The sequence below is a fragment of the Oncorhynchus mykiss genome, chromosome 14, assembly GCF_013265735.2.
Source record: "Oncorhynchus mykiss isolate Arlee chromosome 14, USDA_OmykA_1.1, whole genome shotgun sequence".
Lineage (NCBI taxonomy): Eukaryota > Metazoa > Chordata > Actinopteri > Salmoniformes > Salmonidae > Oncorhynchus > Oncorhynchus mykiss.
The window spans coordinates 17,737,878-17,761,792 of record NC_048578.1 but is presented as its reverse complement, the minus strand read 5'-3'; the positions used below and the strand labels follow the sequence as shown (position 1 = coordinate 17,761,792).

General features: G+C 42.2%; 1 protein-coding gene across 1 annotated transcript in view; it reads left to right on the top strand.

Moving 5' to 3' along the window:
- Positions 1–23,915, top strand: part of LOC110488931 (platelet-derived growth factor C) — a 73,526-nt gene that overhangs the window by 15,805 nt on the left and 33,806 nt on the right. Inside the window, exon 2 of the mRNA XM_021561406.2 lies at positions 12,583–12,778. Within this exon, the coding sequence (XP_021417081.1) occupies positions 12,583–12,778 (196 nt within the window). The remainder of the gene's footprint in view (positions 1–12,582; positions 12,779–23,915) is intronic.

The following is a 23,915-nucleotide window of genomic DNA, read 5'->3' as shown; positions in this document are numbered from 1 at the left end:
TCAAGCCGGATTTGGATACAAAAAGATTTCCCAAGCTTTAAACATCCCAAGGAGCACTGTGCAAGCGATAATGTTGAAATAGAAGGAGTATCAGACCACTGCAAATCTACCAAGACCTGGCCGTCCCTCTAAACTTTCAGCTCATACAAGGAGAAGACTGATCAGAGATGCAGCCAAGAGGCCCATGATCACTCTGGATGAACTGCAGAGATCTACAGCTGAGGTGGGAGACTCTGTCCATAGGACAACAATCAGTCGTATATTGCACAAATCTGGCCTTTATGGAAGAGTTGCAAGAAGAAAGCCATTTCTTAAAGATATCCATAAAAAGTGTTGCTTAAAGTTTGCCACAAGCTACCTGGGAGACACACCAAACATGTGGAAGAAGGTGCTCTGGTCAGATGAAACCAAAATTGAACTTTTTGGCAACAATGCAAAACGTTATGTTTGGCGTAAAAGCAACACAGCTGAACACACCATCCCCACTGTCAAACATGGTGGTGGCAGCATCATGGTTTGGGCCTGCTTTTCTTCAGCAGGGACAGGGAAGATGGTTAAAATTGATGGGAAGATGGATGGAGCCAAATACAGGACCATTCTGGAAGAAAACCTGATGGAGTCTGTAAAAGACCTGAGACTGGGACGGAGATTTGTCTTCCAACAAGACAATAATCCAAAACATAAAGCAAAATCTACAATGGAATGGTTCAAAAATAAACATATCCAGGTGTTAGAATGGCCAAGTCAAAGTCCAGACCTGAATCCAATCGAGAATCTGTGGAAAGAACTGAAAACTGCTGTTCATAAATGCTCTCCATCCAACCTCACTGAGCTCGAGCTGTTTTGCAAGGAGGAATGGGAAAAAATGTCAGTCTCTCGATGTGCAAAACTGATAGAGACATACCCCAAGCAACTCACAGCTGTAATCGCAGCAAAAGGTGGCGCTACAAAGTATTAACGTAAGGGGGCTGAATAATTTTGCACGCCCAATTTTTCAGTTTTTGATTTGTTAAAAAGTTTGAAATATCCAATAAATGTCGTTCCACTTCATGATTGTGTCCCACTTGTTGTTGATTCTTCACAAAAAAATACAGTTTTATATCTTTATGTTTGAAGCCTGAAATGTGGCAAAAGGTCGCAAAGTTCAAGGGGGCTGAATACTTTCGCAAGGCACTGTATATAGCTCAGAAGGGCCATAGCTCAGAAAGGCCATATGTGTTGATCTTTGAGGTGTAATGAAGGGTAATGTACTGTACTGTAGGGACTAATGAAGGGTAATGTGCTTAGTGCTGAGCAATTAACCAACATTTTGGTTATTTGTATGATTTAATAAAACTAATTGACCGATGTCTGTTAAATTATTTGAATTCCATTCAGTTATTTTTTTTCTGTGAGCTGAACGCACAATGTCTCTATAGATAAATTAGATCAAGCACGAACTGTGCGATGTAGTAGGGAATTGTAGTTTCCAACCGGCCAATTTTCTACATTGTTTAGTGAATTAATCGTGGTAATTAACTACAATGACCATAATCAATTGTGACCAGTCGGTGTGTAGCAGACATGGATAGGGAGAGAATAATGATTGAGAGGGATAGAGAGCAGTTGCTTCGCGAGGTATCTCTACCTGAAAATACATGATTTAAGTGATTTGATGGTTGTTATTCAGCAGTCATAAAAGTATCCGTTATTTACTTTGAAAAACTACAAAAATTGTGATTTTCAGACCGCATAACCAGCAGCTCTATAGAGGGAGATGTTGATTTGGGATTAAATAATCAGTCATAAAATAAAACTAATGTAATATACACAATTGAAATATTTTATTAAAGTAGAGTAATGTAAATAAATGATGGTTAATAAGTGATAAGCAGTAATGGCAGTCACTACCATCATGATACTTTTTCATTGTTTTATTCTGTGTTTTTACAGCATTCAACCCGCATAATGCATAATGCATTTCATGTAAAAACAAATAATTGAAACTGAAAACAAAGACTGTGATATTTAACAACAAAAAAAATTGAACCGGAACTGAACCGACCTTAAAAAGCACTAATCACTGTACTGTTGGTACTAATAAAGGGTCATGTGCTGTACTGTAGGGATTAATGGAGGGTATTGTACTGTAGGGACTAATGAAGGGTAATGTACTGTAGAGAGTAATGAAGGGTAATGTACTGTATTGTAGAGACTAATGAAGGATAATGTGCTGTACTTTAGGGACTAATGAAGGCTAATGTACTGTAGGGAAAGGTGGATACCTATTCAGTTGTACAACTGAATGCATTCACCTGAAATGTGTCCTCCACATTTAACCCAACCCCTGTGAATCAGAGAGGTGCGGGGGCCTGCCTTAATCGACATCCATGTCTTCGGCGCCTGGGGAACAGTGGGTTAACTGCCTTGCTCAGGGGCAGAACGACACATTTTTACCTTGTCAGCTCAGGGATTCGATCCAGCAACCTTTCGGTTACTGGCCCAACGTTCTAACCACTAGAGACTAATGAAGGGTCATGTTCTGTAGTTAAAACATCGGTCATCTGACCACACTATGATTTTATCAGGGGGTCATGATTACTGCTCTGAGCTGCTGAGTATACAGAAACCAACTTACTTACTCACCTGCAGGAATTAAGTAAGTGCCCCTTGCAGACTTTTGCACTAATATACATTACTTTCCATTTTGTAACCCTCAAATTGCTACTTAGGTCAACTACTCTAAATAACCAGGTACAAATACACTTGGCTTTACAAAACCAAGATATGCCAAGTTGAAAGTAATTGGAAAATTGCACAAACACACATGTCCATATTTAGTAAGGCATAGAGTTTTGGCTCTCAGGCAATGGAAAGTAATCGGCTGACTACCTACTTTCATTACCTTGGGCTCTCTCAGGCCATTCGATCCCCACTGCTGCTTCCCTTCCCCAGACAGCTGGACTCTGGGTTATGGGAGCCTGGTGGGGCAGACATTAATTAGAAGTAGAGGGTAACCCTCTAAAAGATATAGATCTCGGAGAAAAAAGCAGAGCCATAACATTTTGTTTTTAATTGCCCAGATTAAAATGTTCTTCGGTGCTTGTCACCCTTTTCCTGTCTAGGATTATTTACTCAATTTTCCACTGCTGAATATCACATTAGACCTTTTGAAAAGCTTTGCCCAGCTTCACTTGCATATCTCCAAGCTTATTAAAGGGTTGCTCATAAGTTCTTGTTTTTATTAAAGGGTTTCTCATAAAAAAAATAAATGATGTACCGCCCAACTTTTCAGTCTCCGGCTGCTGTAGGTGGCTTCATGACGTAGGCAAATGAAATCAGTGTGGTCTTTCGTGAGAAGTTACAAGTAGAGCTTTTCATTTATAAACTAAGATTACAAGTAATAGACTGTGGGAGGAACATGTGTGAAGCTGAGGCTCTCTGTGGAGTGTGAATGTGGGTATTGTCCAAGCTGCAACCGGAGAAATAGCCAACCAATTAGTTACCAGCCCAGAGTTGGGCACTTTCTGTGTTAAAAGAATCTCAAAGGTTCGCCCCACCTCTCTTATACGTTAACTTCACACTTTATCAAGACCTCCACTGTGGAACTATTTCAAGGTGGTCATTGCGAATTTAGTGTTCTGTTTTTGGGTCTAAAGAGCTGCTATGTGCAAAGTGGGACTATGATCGCCATTCTGTCTTCAGTCTCCATCTCTATCAAACAACCTGGATTTCTAATCAGCCTTAAATAGCAGTATGTGGATCTTGAGTCAAGCTGTGTACCAATATGGCCTGCGCAGATAAAACTGTAATTTACTCCAAACATCCAGCTGTCCGTTTCAACAGATGTGACTACAAAGGGGCCCGGAGCAGCCTCCGTCATAAGACCTCACAGCTGTGGAGAGAACTTTAAAAAAGATTTGGCCTGTCTGTCAACGGGCTGGTGTTGAGCCAGACAGAGGGTTAGGCTTGTCTTCCAGTGTTTGTAAGACACGTCTCGAACCTCCCATTCTCCTCCTAACCTATTACGTCTACTGTGAAACAATAATTATCTTTGATATCTACTCATTTTGACGGCTAATGCAGAAATTAAGGCAAATCTGGCCCTCCAACAATGGCAGTGGTTGTTTTACTTTTCTGGATAATTAGACTGCCTTTGATTTAGCCAACAAGCTACAGATCTCAGCTTTGATAGTGACCCACAAAATATATGTTTAATTGTGAGAGCTGGTTACAGTTCGCAGGCTGTCGCTTTCACTCCCAGCAGAAGTATTTTTGGAAAGACTATGAAAACGTTCAACTTTTCATTCGTATCTAACAGCTTAACGCTGTCAGAAAGATGAGCATAATTGTTATTCACTAGATGAGTCTTAAATACAAAAGAAGCCATTCTGTGGGATTGATAAGATAGCAGCTTGTGCTTCTCTGTGATGGTTGGCACACAGGTGATGTCATGTCTAAGTGCAGACCCAGGGGTCAAGGGTCAGATTCCAAGGGGTCAAGCTGTTGCCTGCACACAAATATAAATCCTGTAGTGAAAGTATTAGTGAGGCGGTTGGAGCGACACCTGATCTTCTTTTTGAAGAGGCCAGACATGAGTGTCTGCACTAATTAGAGGCTTGCTCAAATTGTTGAGGGACAGGGACCATTTGTAACCGGAGCAGAGCCCCTGTGTGGCATACAGATGTAGGATCTTAATTTGAGCCAGTATGCTACAATAGCAAAATAACCCTGCTGCAACAAAAGCAAATTATTATAATCACTGGATGATTTTTGTAGGGATTATAATGGAAAATCTGTCATTTCAAAGTAGAAATTACAAACAGCAGAAGCCTTTTTAAACCTTAGATATACTATAGGTTTTACAAGTTCTTCTGCAACAGGGTGATCAAATAAAGATCCTACGTCTCTACGATTCAGTCACTGGAATGGCAAGAGCCGAAGTGTCGAAAGAGTTCAATTTAGATTTGGTGTGTCTCATTTCCACACAAATGCACGTGCTCACACGCTCTCACACACACGCTGACAGGGTGTGTGTAGAAGAATACCTCATCACCTCGGCTAACGTTCAACAAATTGCGGTTAATGTTCAAATGACGTTTGTTTCTCTCAGGACCATGCCTTTAAACTGAGCGATTTGTTACAGAGATTTATAGATTATGCACCTTTATTACTCCAAGTAATGCAAATCCTGCAGTGGCCCCCACTTCTAAAGCCCTGTTTGAGCCTGCGTGTTTCATATGTCTTACCCAGGGGTATGTGTTTCTGAGCCATAACAAAAAAAATGCCTGCCTGTATTCATGTGAATTTAATGTGAATCAATCAATATTTCAGAGCTCTTAGGCTGCCATAGCAATACTGTGCTATGCAATACTGTCACAAGCATTAACATTTGCTAACCATGTGTATGTGACCAATACAATTTGATTTGATTTGATTTTGCCTGGAATACCTGGAGGGTTTGCAGGCAATCCAATTGTTCAACCCAGATTTCCTCAAACTCATTCTGATTGTTCTATCCAAATGTCCCCCATCATAGATTTTGGATGCCAATTTGAGGAATCCCTAATACATAGCTACAGGCATCCCATTAAAATAAAAATGTATTGATATTTCCTCAAACTGTGTACATCAAGTGCACGAACATGGTCCCTGTAAACTTGCCAAATATTCTATATCTGTCCACTAGAAAGATGTGAAAAAATAAAGAGCCAGGTTTACAATCTGTCCATGTTTCCAACAGCTCTACAGTGTACCCTCAAGGCAACAGTTGGACTGAAGTCAAAGATAGACTCATCAAGTTGTAAAAGTGATACTGCATGGCATTTTCACAAGCTTCACAGTTGGACTGCCCTGCATTAGAACTCTTCCCATGTGCTTGAAAGAGAGAGAAGGACAGAAAGAGATGGAAAGTGATCTGATAAGTTCGGAAGAGTTAAAGTGTCTCAAGAACTCTGGAAACAGAAACATGAATATGCCAGTAGCCATCTCCACCCAGTTACACATGCCTGCTGTCAGGTTGGGTGGTATCTGGTTGAGCCATCCGATAGCGTCCGCGGATGTTTTGCCATGCTTCAGCAGGACACGCTAACAAAGGGCCACTCCTGGTCCCATGCTGTGATGGACAGAGGACCCGAGGGGAAGTACATATCCTCTGGGGTAGATGGGTGAGATTTCCTCCTCCCCTGGTAGGGAGTCAAAGGTTTTAGTCATTCTGTCAATCAAATCTCAGTGATTTTTACCATTGATTTTGTCTTCGACACTAGCTATAGTGGTTTATATGTTATAAGACATAGTCAGTATATGACTGACACGATTCACAGAAGGATGCCTTTTGAAGACTAAAACCAACACAAATACACTCACCTACAAACTGCAAACACACATCTGCAGTATAACACACACACAAGACAGTGCCGTGGCTCAGCCAGCTTGCAGTCCTCTGTCATCCCTTCCTCACCAGCCGTCACAGTAGCATCAGTGACCTCTCCAGGGATTTCAGGTGTCAAAGCCATCACGCTTCATGTTTAGTCTCATACAGGAGCATATGCCCGGCAGATTGAATCGTTACAGAAGGCAGTGGTCTCATGCAGCCAAATTATTTTTTAATGGCATGAAAAAATCTCATGCCGTGTTTCAGCGACTTTTTGTCTGACCGACTTTAAACCCAAAGGCAATAAATATCCCAAAGCAAGGCCTGGAATTTACTGCACCTGTACTAACCACCCCTAAGATGTAATAAGCAACAGATGTGCAAGCCATTGCTTTGGCCTGAAAGCAGGAAGAAAAAACAAGAATTCATTGTTGGGTATTGTTTCATCACCTGAGCAAAGCGGCTTGGACACTGTTGTTTAGGGACTCATAGCGACTTTTGATTAGCGGGTAACGCGGGTAAAATAAAAACGATTTTGATTCAGTGCCCTGATGGTTCTCGTGTTGTTTTATAGGAAGGGAAATAACTGCCATGGCCACTCAGGCTTGACGTCGGAGACCGAAGCGAGACAGTCGAGGGCGCAGGTGGCACAGTGTTGAATTGTCCGATTTTTGCTGTTTCATGTGAAAATGATATTTTGTCCGCTTAACAGGCGTGACCCTCATGTCAATGCAATCCATAGCAATTAGATACAGTTTACCTCTAACCAGTGCCAACTGGAATGGAGAATTATTACTGTAACCTCTGAGAACCTTCCATTAAACTTGGAGTAGAATGCTAACCGTTTTGTGGGAGTTGAGGTGTTTTGTGGTCTGACATGAATAGTGCTGGTCTATTAGGGGAACAAAAGTTATGTCTGACGTATATTACACCACATGTCTGTTAGATTAGCTCATTGCTACAGGGTTTCTGTAATGTGACACATTTATGATATAACAATGAAAACATGATCATTTTGTAATGTTACAGCAAAGCCAGAGGAGGTTTTGTTATTCCACTATGATAGGACACATACAGCAAGCCCACAGGCTGCCTTTTCATATTGTGTGTGTGTGTATGTTTGTGTGTTTGTGTGTTTGCATATGTATGTGCATGCTCCTGAGTGTGATTGAGCATTCATGCATGAGTGTTGTGGAATATGACTGTGGGTAATTGTGGATGTGGGCGTCCCTCTATTTCTCTCAATATGCGTGTTCATGTGAGCACTCACTCACTGTCATCTGTTTTGGGCATGGAAAGGTTAATGTTTAACAGCGGTAGCATAGATCAGAATGGTTTACCCAGTAACGTGTGAACAAAGCACAATGGTAGCACTGTATAGGCCTATTTATTCAAACTCATATCCTCCCTTAATCGTGGTTACACTTTCCTCGCAGGAGAAAAAATAAAAGTGGGTCAAGGAAAAGTCAGGTTTGAGGTAATTCTCTCCGGGGACAACCCTCAGATCATTATGTGACATTGGTTAACCTGGAGAGTGAGGTCATCTGGAAGTCTGGATTTCACCCAGAAAAAGACAGACCTAGAGGACCACAGTGTTTCCCCCAGCAGCGGTGGCAAACTTAGCATTGTGGGAAGGGGGTGTGGCACGGTTTTAGAGACCCTCCTCTTGGCCACAGAGACAATGTTGCCGTTTTAAAGCAAATTGCCTGCAATTTTACACTTTGGGACAGAGAGAACATTTTACAGTTTCAAAGAACATTTCCTACAATTATACACATTTTGCCATGACTTATGTTTTGTTCTTAAGCTATCTGAGTGACTCAATCATTATAATAAAATCAATGGGGACCCCATGCCATGCCATTTTTGAAATTTCAGATTCTTCCTCTGTCTAGTTCTTATTTTGGTGATTATTCTCAAAGATGATTTTATCAAAAATATATGTTTTTGATATTTGAGTCGTTTTTAAGTTTACACTGAAAACATTTGACCATCTAGCTCTGGTGCTAAATGCATATAGGGAAAACACTGGACCATGTGGCTAAACAAGGGTCAGTTAATGGAAAAGTTGAAAGGGCGACGTATGAAAGTTGTATTATTTCTGAGAAAGTAATGAAAATGGAGGTTGAATGTAGGTATGTAAAAGATAGATGGTTTGTAATCTCATACTGTACTGTAATCAAAGAAAGGGTTTGTGCAAGTGGAATCTGGCAATAAAATACAGAGGATCAACAAAATTGGTCTAGTTCATATTTTAACACAAAGACCCATGACAGAAGAGATATCCTCTTCCCCATGTATTATAGTAAAGACACACTGTAACTGTACCATCAGTGGGTTATCGCCAAATGCATCCCATGACATTTTCACATGCAAATAGAACTTGATTTGTATGGTGTATCAGACTGTGGTTTTTAAAAGTTCAACATGCAACATAATATCCTTTTTTGTTTTGTGGATAGAGTAGCATATCACTTTTTCTCCCCACGTGTCTAAAAACCTTTTCATCAAGGCCTAACCTCTATTTTCTATATCCATTTCCCCCCTCTCAACGACAGTGAGGCCAGATTTTCCTTTGACATTTCTACCCTTAATTACAGTCTTATTAAACAGGCATTCCATTCAGCGTTTAACAGATTTTTTCCCAGAGGAATTATGTTTGGGAATGGTTCCCAAATGCACATGTCTATTTATAATTGTACCAAGTATGTTTTTCATGGGGTTGGTTGTTCGCTCAACCTACATTAAAACCATGTGTATCCTACTATGCTTACTGTGCCACATGTCCACATCTACTGTATATCTAAGGTTGTGTGTTAAAGGACACATATTTTCCCATTAATCATTATGTACTTTATGAGCCTCTGTGTTCCCCACACTGTAATATAATAGGAAGGTAATTAAAGACATGCCATTGTGATGGAAGGCCTAGGCTTAATAGCATTAAAGGGCCTATCCACTTGTTGCTTCTATAGCCGTTAGAGGCCCTGCCAGCCAATGAATAGCAAGCGAGCAGTCAATCAATTGTGCCCGGTGCTGCCGTTACTTGCACCGCCAGATGAAAAGAGCTATCAAACTTTTTATGGACATCAAAGACATCAAAGAAAAGTTGGCTGAAGCAACAAGTATGATCGGTTTATCTCTGACTGAGAACATAGTGTTTTATCTTCTGGAAGAGGTGTATATGAGGTGTACAGCCATGAAATACTGCCTGAAGGGTAATAGACCATTTTGTGTGGGATGATGTTGCACAAAAAATGCTATTTTTCTATCTCCGGGGGAGTGCAAGAATCATCTTGCCGCAACAGCTCGTTTTCCCAAACAAGTTGGCTTTTCTTTTTACTCACTGTGGTTGGTGTTGGAAGCAAAGATTTTTCGAAGCAGTTTGATTGAGAAATGTTTTGACGTGCTACCGTGTTATTATTTGTGTCGCTCTCTCTCCTAGCTGGCCTGCCACCAAACCTAAATAAAAACATCAAAGTCTTTTGGACAGAGCCTGATGTAAGTGTTATCTCACCAAGCGGTGTCATCACCATTATACATCTCATATTTGTGATCGACAGTGCAGTATTTTGTGCCAGAGGAACGGACTGTGGCTGTCATCTACACAGATATTGTTGTAAACCTGTATTAAAGTGGATCAAAGCTAGTTGGATCTTGGATCAGACTCTTACACACAGTGTCTCTCTGTCGACCACTCCCTCGGTCAGCAATGTTGTCTTTGGACTCTCCGAACACGATTTTGGGGTTGACATTGAATCATTCTTTGAGATTGTCCAGAGCCAGCGCAGTCGGCACTCGTGGCAAACTTAGCATGGCCTGTGTTTTTGTTTCTATCAAAAGCAAATGAGCAGGACATGAATCACGCTTGCCAGACATGAGGCACTCTCCTCTCTTAAAAATATACGGCAAAATAAAGAGTAATTCAACTCAATGTGCCCTAAAGTGCAAATGCCTCCACATACAGTGCCACAAAATGGTTACACATCCATTTCATCCACTAAGAAACTTCCAATGGCACATTCCTTGAGCAAGACTATTAACACCCTGCTATTTCCCCTGTAAGAGGTATCTGTGGGGTCTCAATGACACCAGCAGAAACGCCTGTGTTACCGATGCAGAATGTATCATTCCTTGTCAAATCATACTAGGACAGCAAGATGTATGATTTGTGACTCTTGGATATGTTCACATCATGGTGCTGTCTGTCTCCCTCTGGCTTTACCTGACTCTTGATTAGAACATTTTAATGCACAATTGAAATCCAATTGTTCATCAGTAAAAGCTTCCCTTCCTCTTATTTCCCAAGGCTGTCTGTTTATAAATCTGTTTGTGACATCATAACACTGTTTCCTAGGAGATTGGTTCAGCTCGCTATTGTTGTCTTGATGGGGGCTCAGGTGGGACGCAGTCAGTATATTATGGACCGGTGGGGCAGCAGACAGAGAGACAGTTTATAGGCAGTGTATTCTCCTGGAGGTGACAGGCCCTGATGGAGAGGGGAACGTAGGGGTGCGGCGGGAGGGGTTTGATTTAAGACCCCTTGGCCGCAGGTCCCGGGGGCAACCGGCGTAGGGAGCTTGTTAAAAACCCACAGCGCTGCCTTCCATTTTAATGGCCCCCGTGTCCAACAAACTTCCTTCCAGGAGTTTATGGAGACGAGATGCGGCATCACAGCTGACAGCGGCAAGAGATTTGCGGAAATTATAGTGTCTGTGTTAGAAAGGTGCTTTGAGGTTGTTGTTGTTGTTTTCTGCTCTGGTTGTAAAAATTCACTCAAATACTCTGCCCCTACAGGGAAGGACACAGGTGCTGCTTGTAACAACACTTCATCTTTTGTCAAACGGGAGAGTGTTCAGGCAAAATTTTACTTGACTAAATAAATAGTCTAATAGTTGATATTCTCTGTTTAGGCAGGGGCAGTGGACGAATGCTTTACTATACCGCAGGGCAAACTAGAACAAACATTGGCCCACTCAAATACAGTATGAAGGCCCTTATCATAAGTCACCCTGCTTCAGTGTTTGTAATCAATGTTGTAGCAGTTTTTCTACTAACAAAAGTAGATAAAAGAATACAATTTACTGTGATTTCCCTTGTCAGATTGAGACTATAGTGTGCATTACTGTACATTGCAAACAGGCCTTACATGTTCAATGTTTCTTCCCTTGTTACCTACTTGGGCCGCTACTGGCCCGAACCAACCTGTTGCGAGTAAAAACTTAGTGTGTGATGATTCCTTCAAGGATCATTTCATTATCCACAGCAACTCTCTGAAACAGTTGGCTGCGTTAGCAGAACATAAAACCGTGGTCTCCGCATTTCAATAAAGAGTTCTCATAACCATTCATTAAGTTATACTTTTATTACTCCCATGTATTACTTTTTAATATTATCAGTCTCTGACGATCAATATTCCATAAAAAAGCTATTTAGCTGGTAGCCTCTATGTAATAAATTATTAATTATCTGTTCGGTGTTCGCATATTTAGCATGGCAGAACAGTCATTGCATTCTTCCTTTTTCCTCAGAGATATTCATTTTATTCATTTTCTCATGTCTTTTTTTCTCTGGTAATATTGTATTATATTGGAGTTTTTTCTGTGGTAATGTATTATATTGGAGTTTTTTCTGTGGTATTATTGTATTATATTGGAGGTTTTTCTGTGGTAATGTATTATATTGGAGGTTTTTCTGTGGTAATGTATTAGATTGGAGGTTTTTCTGTGGTAATGTATTATATTGGAGGTTTTTCTGTGGTAATGTATTATATTGGAGTTTTTTCTGTGGTAATGTATTATATTGGAGGTTTTTCTGTGGTAATGTATTAGATTGGAGATTTATCTGTGGTAATGTATTATATTGGAGGTTTTTCTGTGGTAATGTATTATAATGGAGGTAATGACGCTTCCACCCCATTGCACTTACCATTTACACATGAATACAAGGTTTATTATTTTAAGTATGGTATTTTACTATTCCAATAAATGGCCATCCAAAAACAGTTATTGTATATGCATTTTTTATCTTAGCCTTCTGTATCAGTAGGTTTTCTACCATGTGTCCTGAAATGGCCAAAATCTTAAATAAAACCACAATTACAACCCCAGCAGGGATGAAGTTGACCATTACTGTTCATCTTTACACACTCATCTTCTCTGAAACAACTCTTCTACCAATGTAAATATAACATAAAAGTAACATTCTCATTTCCCAACAATTTTTCCAAGGTGTCCAAGATTTCCAGCATGAGAAGATAATCACAGTCGTAGGAGAGGGAATGATCCATAGTCCAGACTTCCCATTTACCTACCCCAGGAGTACCATGCTGGTCTGGAGACTGATGGCCTCCAGTGACAACATGAGAATCCACTTGTCCTTCGACGAGAGATTCGGCCTGGAAGACTCAGAGGACGGAATATGCAAGTAAGATCATAAGCATAAAGAGATATAATATATGCTTATGACTAGAGGTCGACCGATTAATCTGAATGGCCGTTTAATTAAGGCCGATTTCAAGTTTTCATAACAAACAGAATATTATTGGACACTGATTTGGACGATTATTATAATTTTTTTACACCTTTATTTAATCTTTATTTAACTAGGCAAGTCAGTTAGGAACACATTCTTATTTTCAATGACGGCCTAGGAACGGTGGATTAACTGCTTTGTTCAGGGGCAGAACGACAGATTTTTACCTTGTCAGCTCGGGGATTCAATCTTGCAACCTTACAGTTAACTAGGCCAACGCTCTAACCACCTGATTACATTGCACTCCATGAGGAGCCTGTCTGTTACGCGAATGCAGTAAGCCAAGGTAAGTTGCTAGCTAGCATTAAACTTATCTTATAAAAAACAATCAATCAATCATAATCACTAGTTAACTACACATGGTTGATGATATTACTAGTTTATCTAGCGTGTCCTGCGTTGCATATAATCGATGCGGGCGTATTTGTGAAAAAGGACTGTCGTTGCTCCAATGTGTACCTAACCATAAACATCAATGCCTTTCTTAAAATCAATACACAGAAGTATATATTTTTAAACCTGCATATATTTAAACCTGCAATAAGTCTCTGTCTAAGATATTGGTTCCCAATTGGGAATCAACCCTCCCACGTTCAGCTGAAACGGTGGCGCATGGAACGCAAAAATATTCTGAAAAATATTTAACCTCCACACATTAACAAGTCCAACAGCTCAAATGAAAGATAAACACCTTGTTCATCTAGCCAGCAAGTCAGATTTCTAAAATGTTTTACGGCGAAAACATAGCACATATATATGTCAAACCACCACCAGACACAGCTCATTTGAATAGCCAAAACATGCAATCAACAAACGCAGGATTAAAAAATAAATCGTTCACTAACCTTTTGAAAATCTTCATCAGATGACAGTAATAGGACATGTTACACAGTACATTTTTTTTAAAAAAATAATATGCCATTTATATCCATAAATGTCCATTTACAGTGAGTTCACGTTCAGAAATTACTCAAAAATGCCCGCAGGAAATCTAGGTAGCGCGGCAAGATAACGTAAATAGACATCATAAACTTTTACTAAATATACATGTTCTACATATAGTTAGAAAGATACACTGCTTCTTTATGCAACCGCTTTGTTAGATTTATTTTTAACGTTACAGAAATCGCACACTATTCAATATGCTGAGACGGCGCTCAGATACAACCTACATTTCTACGTAATGTTGGAGTCAACAGAAACACAGATTTCAGCATAAATATTCCCTTACCTTCGATGGTCTTCGTTCAGAATGTTCTGGAAGGCTTCATACTTACCCAATACATTGTTTGGTTTCAAGTCTTGCGTCTTTGTATTAGCTACTGCTAATAACATCAGCTGAAATGCACCCAAAACGTCCTCTGGTCCGGAAAAGTTGCGCATCAAAACTTCAAAATTACATATTATATGTCGACTAAACAGGTCAAACTAAGTGCAGAAGCAAGCTTTATGATGTTTTAGACACACAAAACAAACTTCAATTCAATCGGCCATCGTCTGCCCTTCTCTTGAGTGCTGGAACAAAGGAATGGCTGGGACCAATTCGCGCCACTACGCACAACCTATTTTCTCGTGGCACGCACTAATTTCACTCCCATAGGGTCAATTCTCGCGGGATTTGAACGATTCAAAGCTCTACTGAAAGAGGACATCTAGCGGAAGAGATAGAAAGTCTCCCCTGAATCATAACTGGTTGGGAAGGGTGGGGGCGATGACGTCAAAGTTGCTCCAACTTTCATGACCACAAAAACTAGTTTGGAAGAATGCCTGCCCTGTGAGTTCTGCTATTTATTTTTTTTTTTTATTTCACCTTTATTTAACCAGGTAGGCTAGTTGAGAACAAGTTCTCATTTGCAACTGCGACCTGGCCAAGATAAGGCATAGCAGTGTGAACAGACAACACAGAGTTACACATGGAGTAAACAATTAACAAGTCAATAACACAGTAGAAAAAAAGGGGAGTCTATATATACATTGTGTGCAAAAGGCATGAGGTAGGCAAATAATTACAATTATGCAGATTAACACTGGAGTGATAAATGATCAGATGGTTATGTACAGGTAGAGATATTGGTGTGCAAAAGAGCAGAAAAATAAAAATAAATAAATAAAAACAGTATGGGGGTGAGGTAGGTGAAAATGGGTGGGCTATTTACCAATAGACTATGTACAGCTGCAGCGATCGGTTAGCTGCTCAGATAGCAGATGTTTGAAGTTGGTGAGGGAGATAAAAGTCTCCAACTTCAGCGATTTTTGCAATTCGTTCCAGTCACAGGCAGCAGAGAACTGGAACGAAAGGCGGCCAAATGAGGTGTTGGCTTTAGGGATGATCAGTGAGATACACCTGCTGGAGCGCGTGCTACGGATGGGTGTTGCCATCGTAACCAGTGAACTGAGATAAGGCGGAGCTTTACCTAGCATGGACTTGTAGATGACCTGGAGCCAGTGGGTCTGGCGACGAATATGTAGCGAGGGCCAGCCGACTAGAGCATACAAGTCGCAGTGGTGGGTGGTATAAGGTGCTTTAGTGACAAAACGGATGGCACTGTGATAAACTGCATCCAGTTTGCTGAGTAGAGTGTTGGAAGCAATTTTGTAGATGACGTCGCCGAAGTCGAGGATCGGTAGGATAGTCAGTTTTACTAGGGTAAGTTTGGCGGCGTGAGTGAAGGAGGCTTTGTTGCGGAATAGAAAGCCGACTCTTGATTTGATTTTCGATTGGAGATGTTTGATATGGGTCTGGAAGGAGAGTTTAGAGTCTAGCCAGACACCTAGGTACTTATAGATGTCCACATATTCAAGGTCGGAACCATCCAGGGTGGTGATGCTGGTCAGGCGTGCGGGTGCAGGCAGCGAACGGTTGAAAAGCATGCATTTGGTTTTACTAGCGTTTAAGAGCAGTTGGAGGCCACGGAAGGAGTGCTGTATGGCATTGAAGCTCGTTTGGAGGTTAGATAGCACAGTGTCCAAGGACGGGCCGGAAGTATATAGAATGGTGTCGTCTGCGTAGAGGTGGATCAGGGAATCGCCCGCAGCATGAGAAACATCATTGATATATACAGAGAAAAGAGTCGGCCCGAGAATTGAACCCTGTGGCACCCCCATAGAGACTGCCAGAGGACCGGACAGCATGCCCTCCGATTTGACACACTGAACTCTGTCTGCAAAGTAATTGGTGAACCAGGCAAGGCAGTCATCCGAAAAACCGAGGCTACTGAGTCTGCCGATAAGAATACGGTGATTGACAGAGTCGAAAGCCTTGGCAAGGTCTATGAAGACGGCTGCACAGTACTGTCTTTTATCGATGGCGGTTATGATATCGTTTAGTACCTTGAGCGTGGCTGAGGTACACCCGTGACCGGCTCGGAAACCAGATTGCACAGCGGAGAAGGTACGGTGGGATTCAAGATGGTCAGTGACCTGTTTGTTGACTAGGCTTTCGAAAACCTTAGATAGGCAGGGCAGGATGGATATAGGTCTGTAACAGTTTGGGTCCAGGGTGTCGCCCCCTTTGAAGAGGGGGATGACTGCGGCAGCTTTCCAATCCTTGGGGATCTCAGACGATATGAAAGAGAGGTTGAACAGGCTGGTAATAGGGGTTGCGACAATGGCGGCGGATAGTTTCAGGAATAGAGGGTCCAGATTGTCCAGCCCAGCTGATTTGTACGGGTCCAGGTTTTGCAGCTCTTTCAGGACATCTGCTATCTGGATTTGGGTAAAGGAGAACCTGGAGAGGCTTGGGCGAGTAGCTGCGGGGGGGGGGGAGCTGTTGTCCGAGGTTGGAGTAGCCAGGCGGAAGGCATGGCCAGCCGTTGAGAAATGCTTGTTGAAGTTTTCGATAATCATGGATTTATCGGTGGTGACCGTGTTACCTAGTCTCAGTGCAGTGGGCAGCTGGGAGGAGGTGCTCTTGTTCTCCATGGACTTCACAGTGTCCCAGAACTTTTTGGAGTTGGAGCTACAGGATGCAAACTTCTGCCTGAAGAAGTTGGCTTTAGCTTTCCTGACTGACTGTGTGTATTGGTTCCTGACTTCCCTGAACAGTTGCATATCGCGGGGACTATTCGATGTTAGCGCAGTCCGCCACAGGATGTTTTTGTGCTGGTCGAGGGCAGTCAGGTCTGGAGTGAACCAGGGGCTATATCTGTTCTTAGTTCTGCATTTTTTGAACGGAGCATGCTTATCTAAAATGGTGAGGAAGTTACTTTTAAAGAAAGACCAGGCATCCTCAACTGACGGGATGAGGTCAATGTCCTTCCAGGATACCCGGGCCAGGTCGATTAGAAAGGCCTGCTCACAGAAGTGTTTTAGGGAGCGTTTGACAGTGATGAGGGGTGGTCGTTTGACTGCGGCTCCGTAGCGGATACAGGCAATGAGGCAGTGATCGCTGAGATCCTGGTTGTAGACAGCGGAGGTGTATTTGGAGGGCCAGTTGGTCAGGATGACGTCAATGAGGGTGCCCTTGTTTACAGAGTTAGGGTTGTACCTGGTGGGTTCCTTGATGATTTGAGTGAGATTGAGGGCATCTAGCTTAGATTGTAGGACTGCCGGGGTGTTAAGCATATCCCAGTTTAGGTCACCTAACAGAACAAACTCTGAAGCTAGATGGGGGGCGATCAATTCACAAATGGTGTCCAGGGCACAGCTGGGAGCTGAGGGGGGTCGGTAGCAGGCGGCAACAGTGAGAGACTTATTTCTGGAGAGAGTAATTTTCAAAATTAGTAGTTCGAACTGTTTGGGTATGGACCTGGAGAGTATGACATTACTTTGCAGGCTATCTCTGCAGTAGACTGCAACTCCTCCCCCTTTGGCAGTTCTATCTTGACGGAAGATGTTATAGTTGGGTATGGAAATCTCAGAATTTTTGGTGGCCTTCCTGAGCCAGGATTCAGACACGGCAAGGACATCAGGGTTAGCAGAGTGTGCTAGAGCAGTGAGTAAGACACACTTAGGGAGGAGGCTTCTGATGTTGACATGCATGAAACCAAGGCTTTTTCGATCACAGAAGTCAACAAATGAGGGTGCCTGGGGACATGCAGGGCCTGGGTTTACCTCCACATCACCCGCGGAACAGAGAAGGAGTAGTATGAGGGTGCGGCTGAAGGCTATCAAAACTGGTCGCCTAGGGCGTTGGGGACAGAGAATAAGAGGAGCAGGTTTCTGGGCATGGTAGAATATATTCAGGGCATAATGCGCAGACAGGGGTATGGTGGGGTGCGGGTACAGCGGAGGTAAGCCCAGGCACTGGGTGATGATGAGAGAGGTTGTATCTCTGGACATGCTGGTTGTAATGGGTGAGGTCACCGCATGTGTGGGGGGTGGGACAAAGGAGGTATCAGGGGTATAAAGAGTGGAACTAGGGGCTCCATTGTAAACTAAAACAATGATAACTAACCTGCACAACAGTATACAAGGCATATTGACATTTGAGAGAGACATACAGCAAGGCATACAGTAATCACAGGTGTTGAATTGGGAGAGCTAGCTAAAACAGTAGGTGAGACAACAACAGCTAATCAGCTAGCACAACAACAGCAGGTAGAATGGCGATTGATTAGGCAGAGAGGGTCGGATTAACTACACACAGAGCCTAAATGCGGCTGGGGCCGACAGATAAAACATAAACAAGCAGAATGGATTACCGTGAATTAATGGACAGTCCAGCATGCATCAGCTATGTAGCCAAGTGATCAGTGTCCAAGGGGCAGCGGTGGATGGGGCAGGGAAGCTGGACTGGCGAGTGTTATCCAGGTTAGAAAACTAACAATGACTAAATAGCTTGTAGCCAGTTAGCTGGTTAGCTTCTGAAGGTTCTTGAGTGTGTTCTAAAAGTGTAAAGATAATAGCGGTTCCGTATCACATTGGGTGAGGCAGGTTACCGGAAGGTATAAACAAATAAAAAATCGAAAAGGGATAGAAAGTAAATATGGGTTCAGTGAGTGTTTGGGACGCGGCGATTCAGATGGTTAGCAGGCCTGTGCTAACAAGCTAACAGTTAGTAGACGGTGCTAAACACGGTAGCAGTTAGCGGACCGGGCTAAACAAGCTAGCAGTTAGCAGGCCGAATTTGCAAGCAAGGAGATAGCAAGGGCTAGAGAGTTAGCCTTTGGGGACGTCGCGATGGGGGGAGTCTGTTTATTCCTCTTCATGCGGTGACATCAATGGACCGGTCGTGGGTCTGGATATTGTAGCCCAGGAGCTCAAAATGTTCCGTTTGCGATGGGAATCCGGGGGTGAAAAATAAAAATAAAATAATAGATAGGTCCGTTATGCTCTGGTTAGAGTCGCGTTGTTCGAACTGGCGAGAGCTTTCCGAGCTAAAGGTTAGCTGATGACCGGTTAGCTGACCGGTTAGCTGAAGACCGCTAGCAATGTTTTGCTGAAGCTGGTAGTTAGTTTGCTAGTTGGCTAGCTTCAGTTGAGGGGTTCCAGATCCGAAGTAAATATAAATACTTTAGGAAAAAAGCTACGTTGGGTGAGGCGGGTTGCAGGAGAGTATTTAGAAGAAGTTGAGGTTCAGCAAAAAGTTTTAAAGATATGTGAAGAAAACGAAACGAAAACAAACGATATATACAAGGAACACAACAACACGTCCTACTGCTACGCCATCTATACTTACAGACATAATTCCAACGGTTTTAGAAGCTTTAGAGTGTTTTCTATCCAATAATAATTAGATGATAATTATATAATTAGATATATATATATATAATTAGATAATTTTAGATGCATATATTAGCAATTTTTGACAGATTTCTTTTTCAGTTTACTAGGGGTACCCAATCTCTCCAAAGGGGGCATATGTCTGCCATATCCTTAACAGGTTTAACCAGGTGAAATTGTGTCACTTCCCTTGCGTTCATTGCACGCAGAGTCAGTGTATATGCAACAGTTTGGGCCGCCTAATTTGCCAGAATGTTACTTAATTATGACATAACATTGAAGGTTGTGCAATGTAACAGGAATATTTAGACCTATGGATGCCACCCGTTAGATAAAATACAGAACGGTTCCGTATTTCACTGAAAGAATAAACGTCTTGTTTTCGAGATGATAGTTTCCGGATTCGACCATATTAATGACCTAAGGCTCGTATTTCTGTGTGTTATTATGTTATAACTAATGCTTCAAGCATTGCGCTGTTTATGCCTTCAAGCCTATCAACTCCCGAGATTAGGCTGGTGTAACCGATGTGAAATGGGTAGCTAGTTAGTGGGGTGCACGCTAATTTCAAACGTCACTCGCTCTGAGACTTGGAGTGGTTGTTCCCCTTGCTCTGCAAGGGTAATGCTGCTTCGAGGGTGGCTGTTGTCGATGTGTTCCTAGTTCGAGCCCAGGTAGGAGCTAGGAGAGGGATGGAAGCTATACTGTTACACTGGCAATACTAAAGTGTCAATAAGAACATCCAATAGTCAAAGGTTAATGAAATACAACAATGGTATAGAGAGAAATAATCCTATAATTCCTGTCAGATTTATAGTAAAATAAAAATGCAACATACTCAACTGCCAATATAGCCAAGTCAGCATGTTGTGTTTCACCTTGAGATACAGTATACATGATGGGTGTACCGTGCCATTTAATAACTAAATTAAATACATGACGTACCATGACAATACAGTGCAGTACACTGCAACTATGCAGTATGTAGGCCTACATGTCCATCTACAGTGGTAGTAGTTAATCTAGTTTTACTCTATGCTTTAGCCAGCTTTTCATCAGGACTTCCCGAGTTCAGTTAGCATGCGGAGATTTAGAGTCAAAGAGGGCCCATTTGTGAAATTGCCTTTTGCCCAGTATGGCGGCTGATGAAAATGGAAAAGTACAGCCCAGAGTGAGTTGTTTTGCCGAGGCCATACGGCGTGGGTGCATATTTCGTCGGCAGCAAGTTCCTCTACATACGGGTCGTGTGATTGGACAAATGACGGAGAGGTCTTTTCCCTCAGGAGCTAAAGTCTGTGAAGGGTCTTAGACCTCCCCTTATTTGATCTAATACCCCCTTTCAATTACTAGCTACCTTTGTCTCTGTTGCTGTTCATTAGGGACAGTGGTGCAGAGCCAGTCTGTGATCGATTTCCTTCATGCATTATATTCAGCATCCGGGTATCAATACATCCAATCTGACTGCCTGGTTGGTATGGAGATATCCTGTGGAAAGCAGGGGGGGAGAGAACAGAGAGTGGCTAGCTATTGTTGGAGAGACCCCTGATGGTAGATATGATGTATGACATGACCGTGCTCCAGACAGCCAGATCCCCAGAGATAAGATCATACTCAGGCTGATCCTATAGCTGATTCTGGGGTCAGAAGAACCAAAAGGGGGCATTTACACCTTATAGTAAAGGTTGTCTCATCGTGTCCAAGAGGTTTCAGTGCTGGTAATTTGACCCCACGTTCAGCCATTTTGGGTGGGTGGATCTCTTTTGATGAATGGGATGACTCTGCTGTCTGAAGCCCAAGAGGAGTCCCACGGTGGGGAAGAGTGAGGATTGACAGCCTTTGTGCTGGCCCTACCTCCATACAAGACTGGACTAGTTGCAGTCCTAGAGGATGGGAGCAGACGATAACAACATCCTCTTGTTGTACAAGTCATTGCCACCTCTCCATTTTTACCTCCCTCTTCTTTCATTTTCCAACAGAGAACACATTTTATTTGATCAGGTCCCAAGACACACAGTTGGCAGAGATAGCAAACAGATGAATAGGTGCACACACAAGCAGAAGCAGAGACATCTTCACAAGTGTCTCTCTCTCTCTCTCTCTCTCTCTCTCTCTCTCTCTCTCTCTCTCTCTCTCTCTCTCTCTCTCTCTCTCTCTCTCTCTCTCTCTCTCTCTCTCTCTCTCTCTCTCTCTCTCTCTCTCTCTCTCTCTCTCTCGCTCTCTCGCTCTCTCTCGCTCTGTCTGTGTATCCCCCTCCCCTATTTGCTTCTCTCTTACACATGCACACGCTAAAAATGAAAAGCCAAAAAATAAAACTGTTGCCGACCAAAATGACAGCAAAAATGTGCATAATTTTGTGAAATTAAATTGGCCTGTGTGTATTTTCCTTAGTCATCATGTATCTTATTTATCAAATACAACTATCACATGCTCCTACAGCTCCTCAGCTGGTTGCTGCTGCACTTTTATAAGCCCATTCATTGCGCAACATTTCTAAATGCATTCTCGTGTTAAAACAGTTTTGTTGCACAAGTAAAAAGAGCTACTATTTTTACTATTCATCAATTGGCAATTGAAGCACGCCTCCCATTCACCTTTCAAGTGCAGACAACAGGCTATCAGCGCGTCACCCACCATTTGTCTTTAAACTGTGTATGCTTGAACAAGCATTATAACTCCTCCTGAAAAAATGCCCACCTTTTATGGTGACAATAAACCTTTATTTGCTGTATGTTCATCTCTGTCACATATGGAACCTCTCCCATCGGTTTAGAATGGTGTTTTCCTACATTTTGGAAAATGATTTAAAATGATTGGCTGCTTCATTACAGGAGTTCCAAGTCCTGTTAAGTGTGTGCCCAATACATATGGGTCTGGTAAATTTCCCAAATGGCCAGTAAATTTAAATTTTCCCGGTCACATTTTCCTAACTGACACACACGCGCACGCACACACACACACGCGCGCACACACACACACACACACACACACACACACACACACACACACACACACACACACACACACACACACACACACAGCATTATCTTGTTAATTGTGCTCTACCCTATGCCTCACAGCACATTAACTAGTAAATAAATAAGATAATACAAATCCTTGGTTCTCTAATTAGCAGCAGTAGCCGGGGATAAAACAAATTAAAGAGTGGGGGGGGGACTCCAGAAAGACAGAAAGAGAGAGCCCCTGCAGTGAACAATCATCCTCAAGAAGAGAATAATCTTTAGTAGTTCAGATGCTCATCTACTATTCTGCTTGTCTGAGGGGGGATGAAAAACATTCTTCCCAAATCCAGCGGAGAAAAGTCATATTGCCAGCACAGAGATACTTGAGACACACGGCTACATTGGCTTTAATCATTCTCCAGAACTTTTACTGTATTTCTATAAATAATGTGTTGGAGTGTGGCATTACACATGAAACTATGTAATAAGCAGGTTGCACTGCATTATAGATTAGCCATCTGCCACTGTGGGGCTGTCAGCCTGTTTCACAGTCCTCCAAACCGTATCAGGAAAGAAGGGCTGAATATTGACAGCTAATGATGCTTATTGCACTGTGTGTACTGTTACAGCATGTAGTCAAAAACCCACATCATAGGTTGTGTAGATCCAGCTATACTGTATGTCTCAAACACAAATGAATGGAAAAGATACAGTGCTTTCAAAAAGTATTCATATCCCTTGACTTATTCCACATGTTGTTACAGCCAGAATTCAAAATGTATTACTTTTTTTTCTTTCACCCATCTTAACACAATACCCATAATGACAAAGTGAAAACGTGATTATAGAAATGTTTGCACATTTTTTGAAAATAAAATACATTTCCGTAAGTATTCACACCCCTTTGCTATGACACTCCAACTTGAGCTCAGGGGCATCCAATTTCCTTTGATCATCCTTGAGATGTCGCTACAACTTGATTGGAGTCCACCTGTTGCCAATTTAATTGTTTGGTCATGATTTAGAAAGAAACACAAATGTCTATATAAGGTCCCACAGTTGACAGTCCATGTCAGAGCAAGAATTTGACCATGAAGTCTAAGGAACTGTTCATATATCTCTGAGTTAGAATTGTGATGAGGCATATAGCTGGGTGTGGAAAGGTTCCAAGAGAACAGTGGTCTCCATCATTGGGAAATTGAAAAAATATGGAACTACCCAGACTAGAGCTGGCCGTCTGACCAAACTGAGCAACTGGGCAAGATGGACAGGTCAGGGAGGTGACCAAGAACCCAATGACCACTCTGACAGAACTATAGGGTTCCTTTGCTGAGATGGGAGAACCTACCAGAAGGACAACAGACTCTACAGCACTTCACTGTTCTGGGCTTTATGGGATTGTGGCT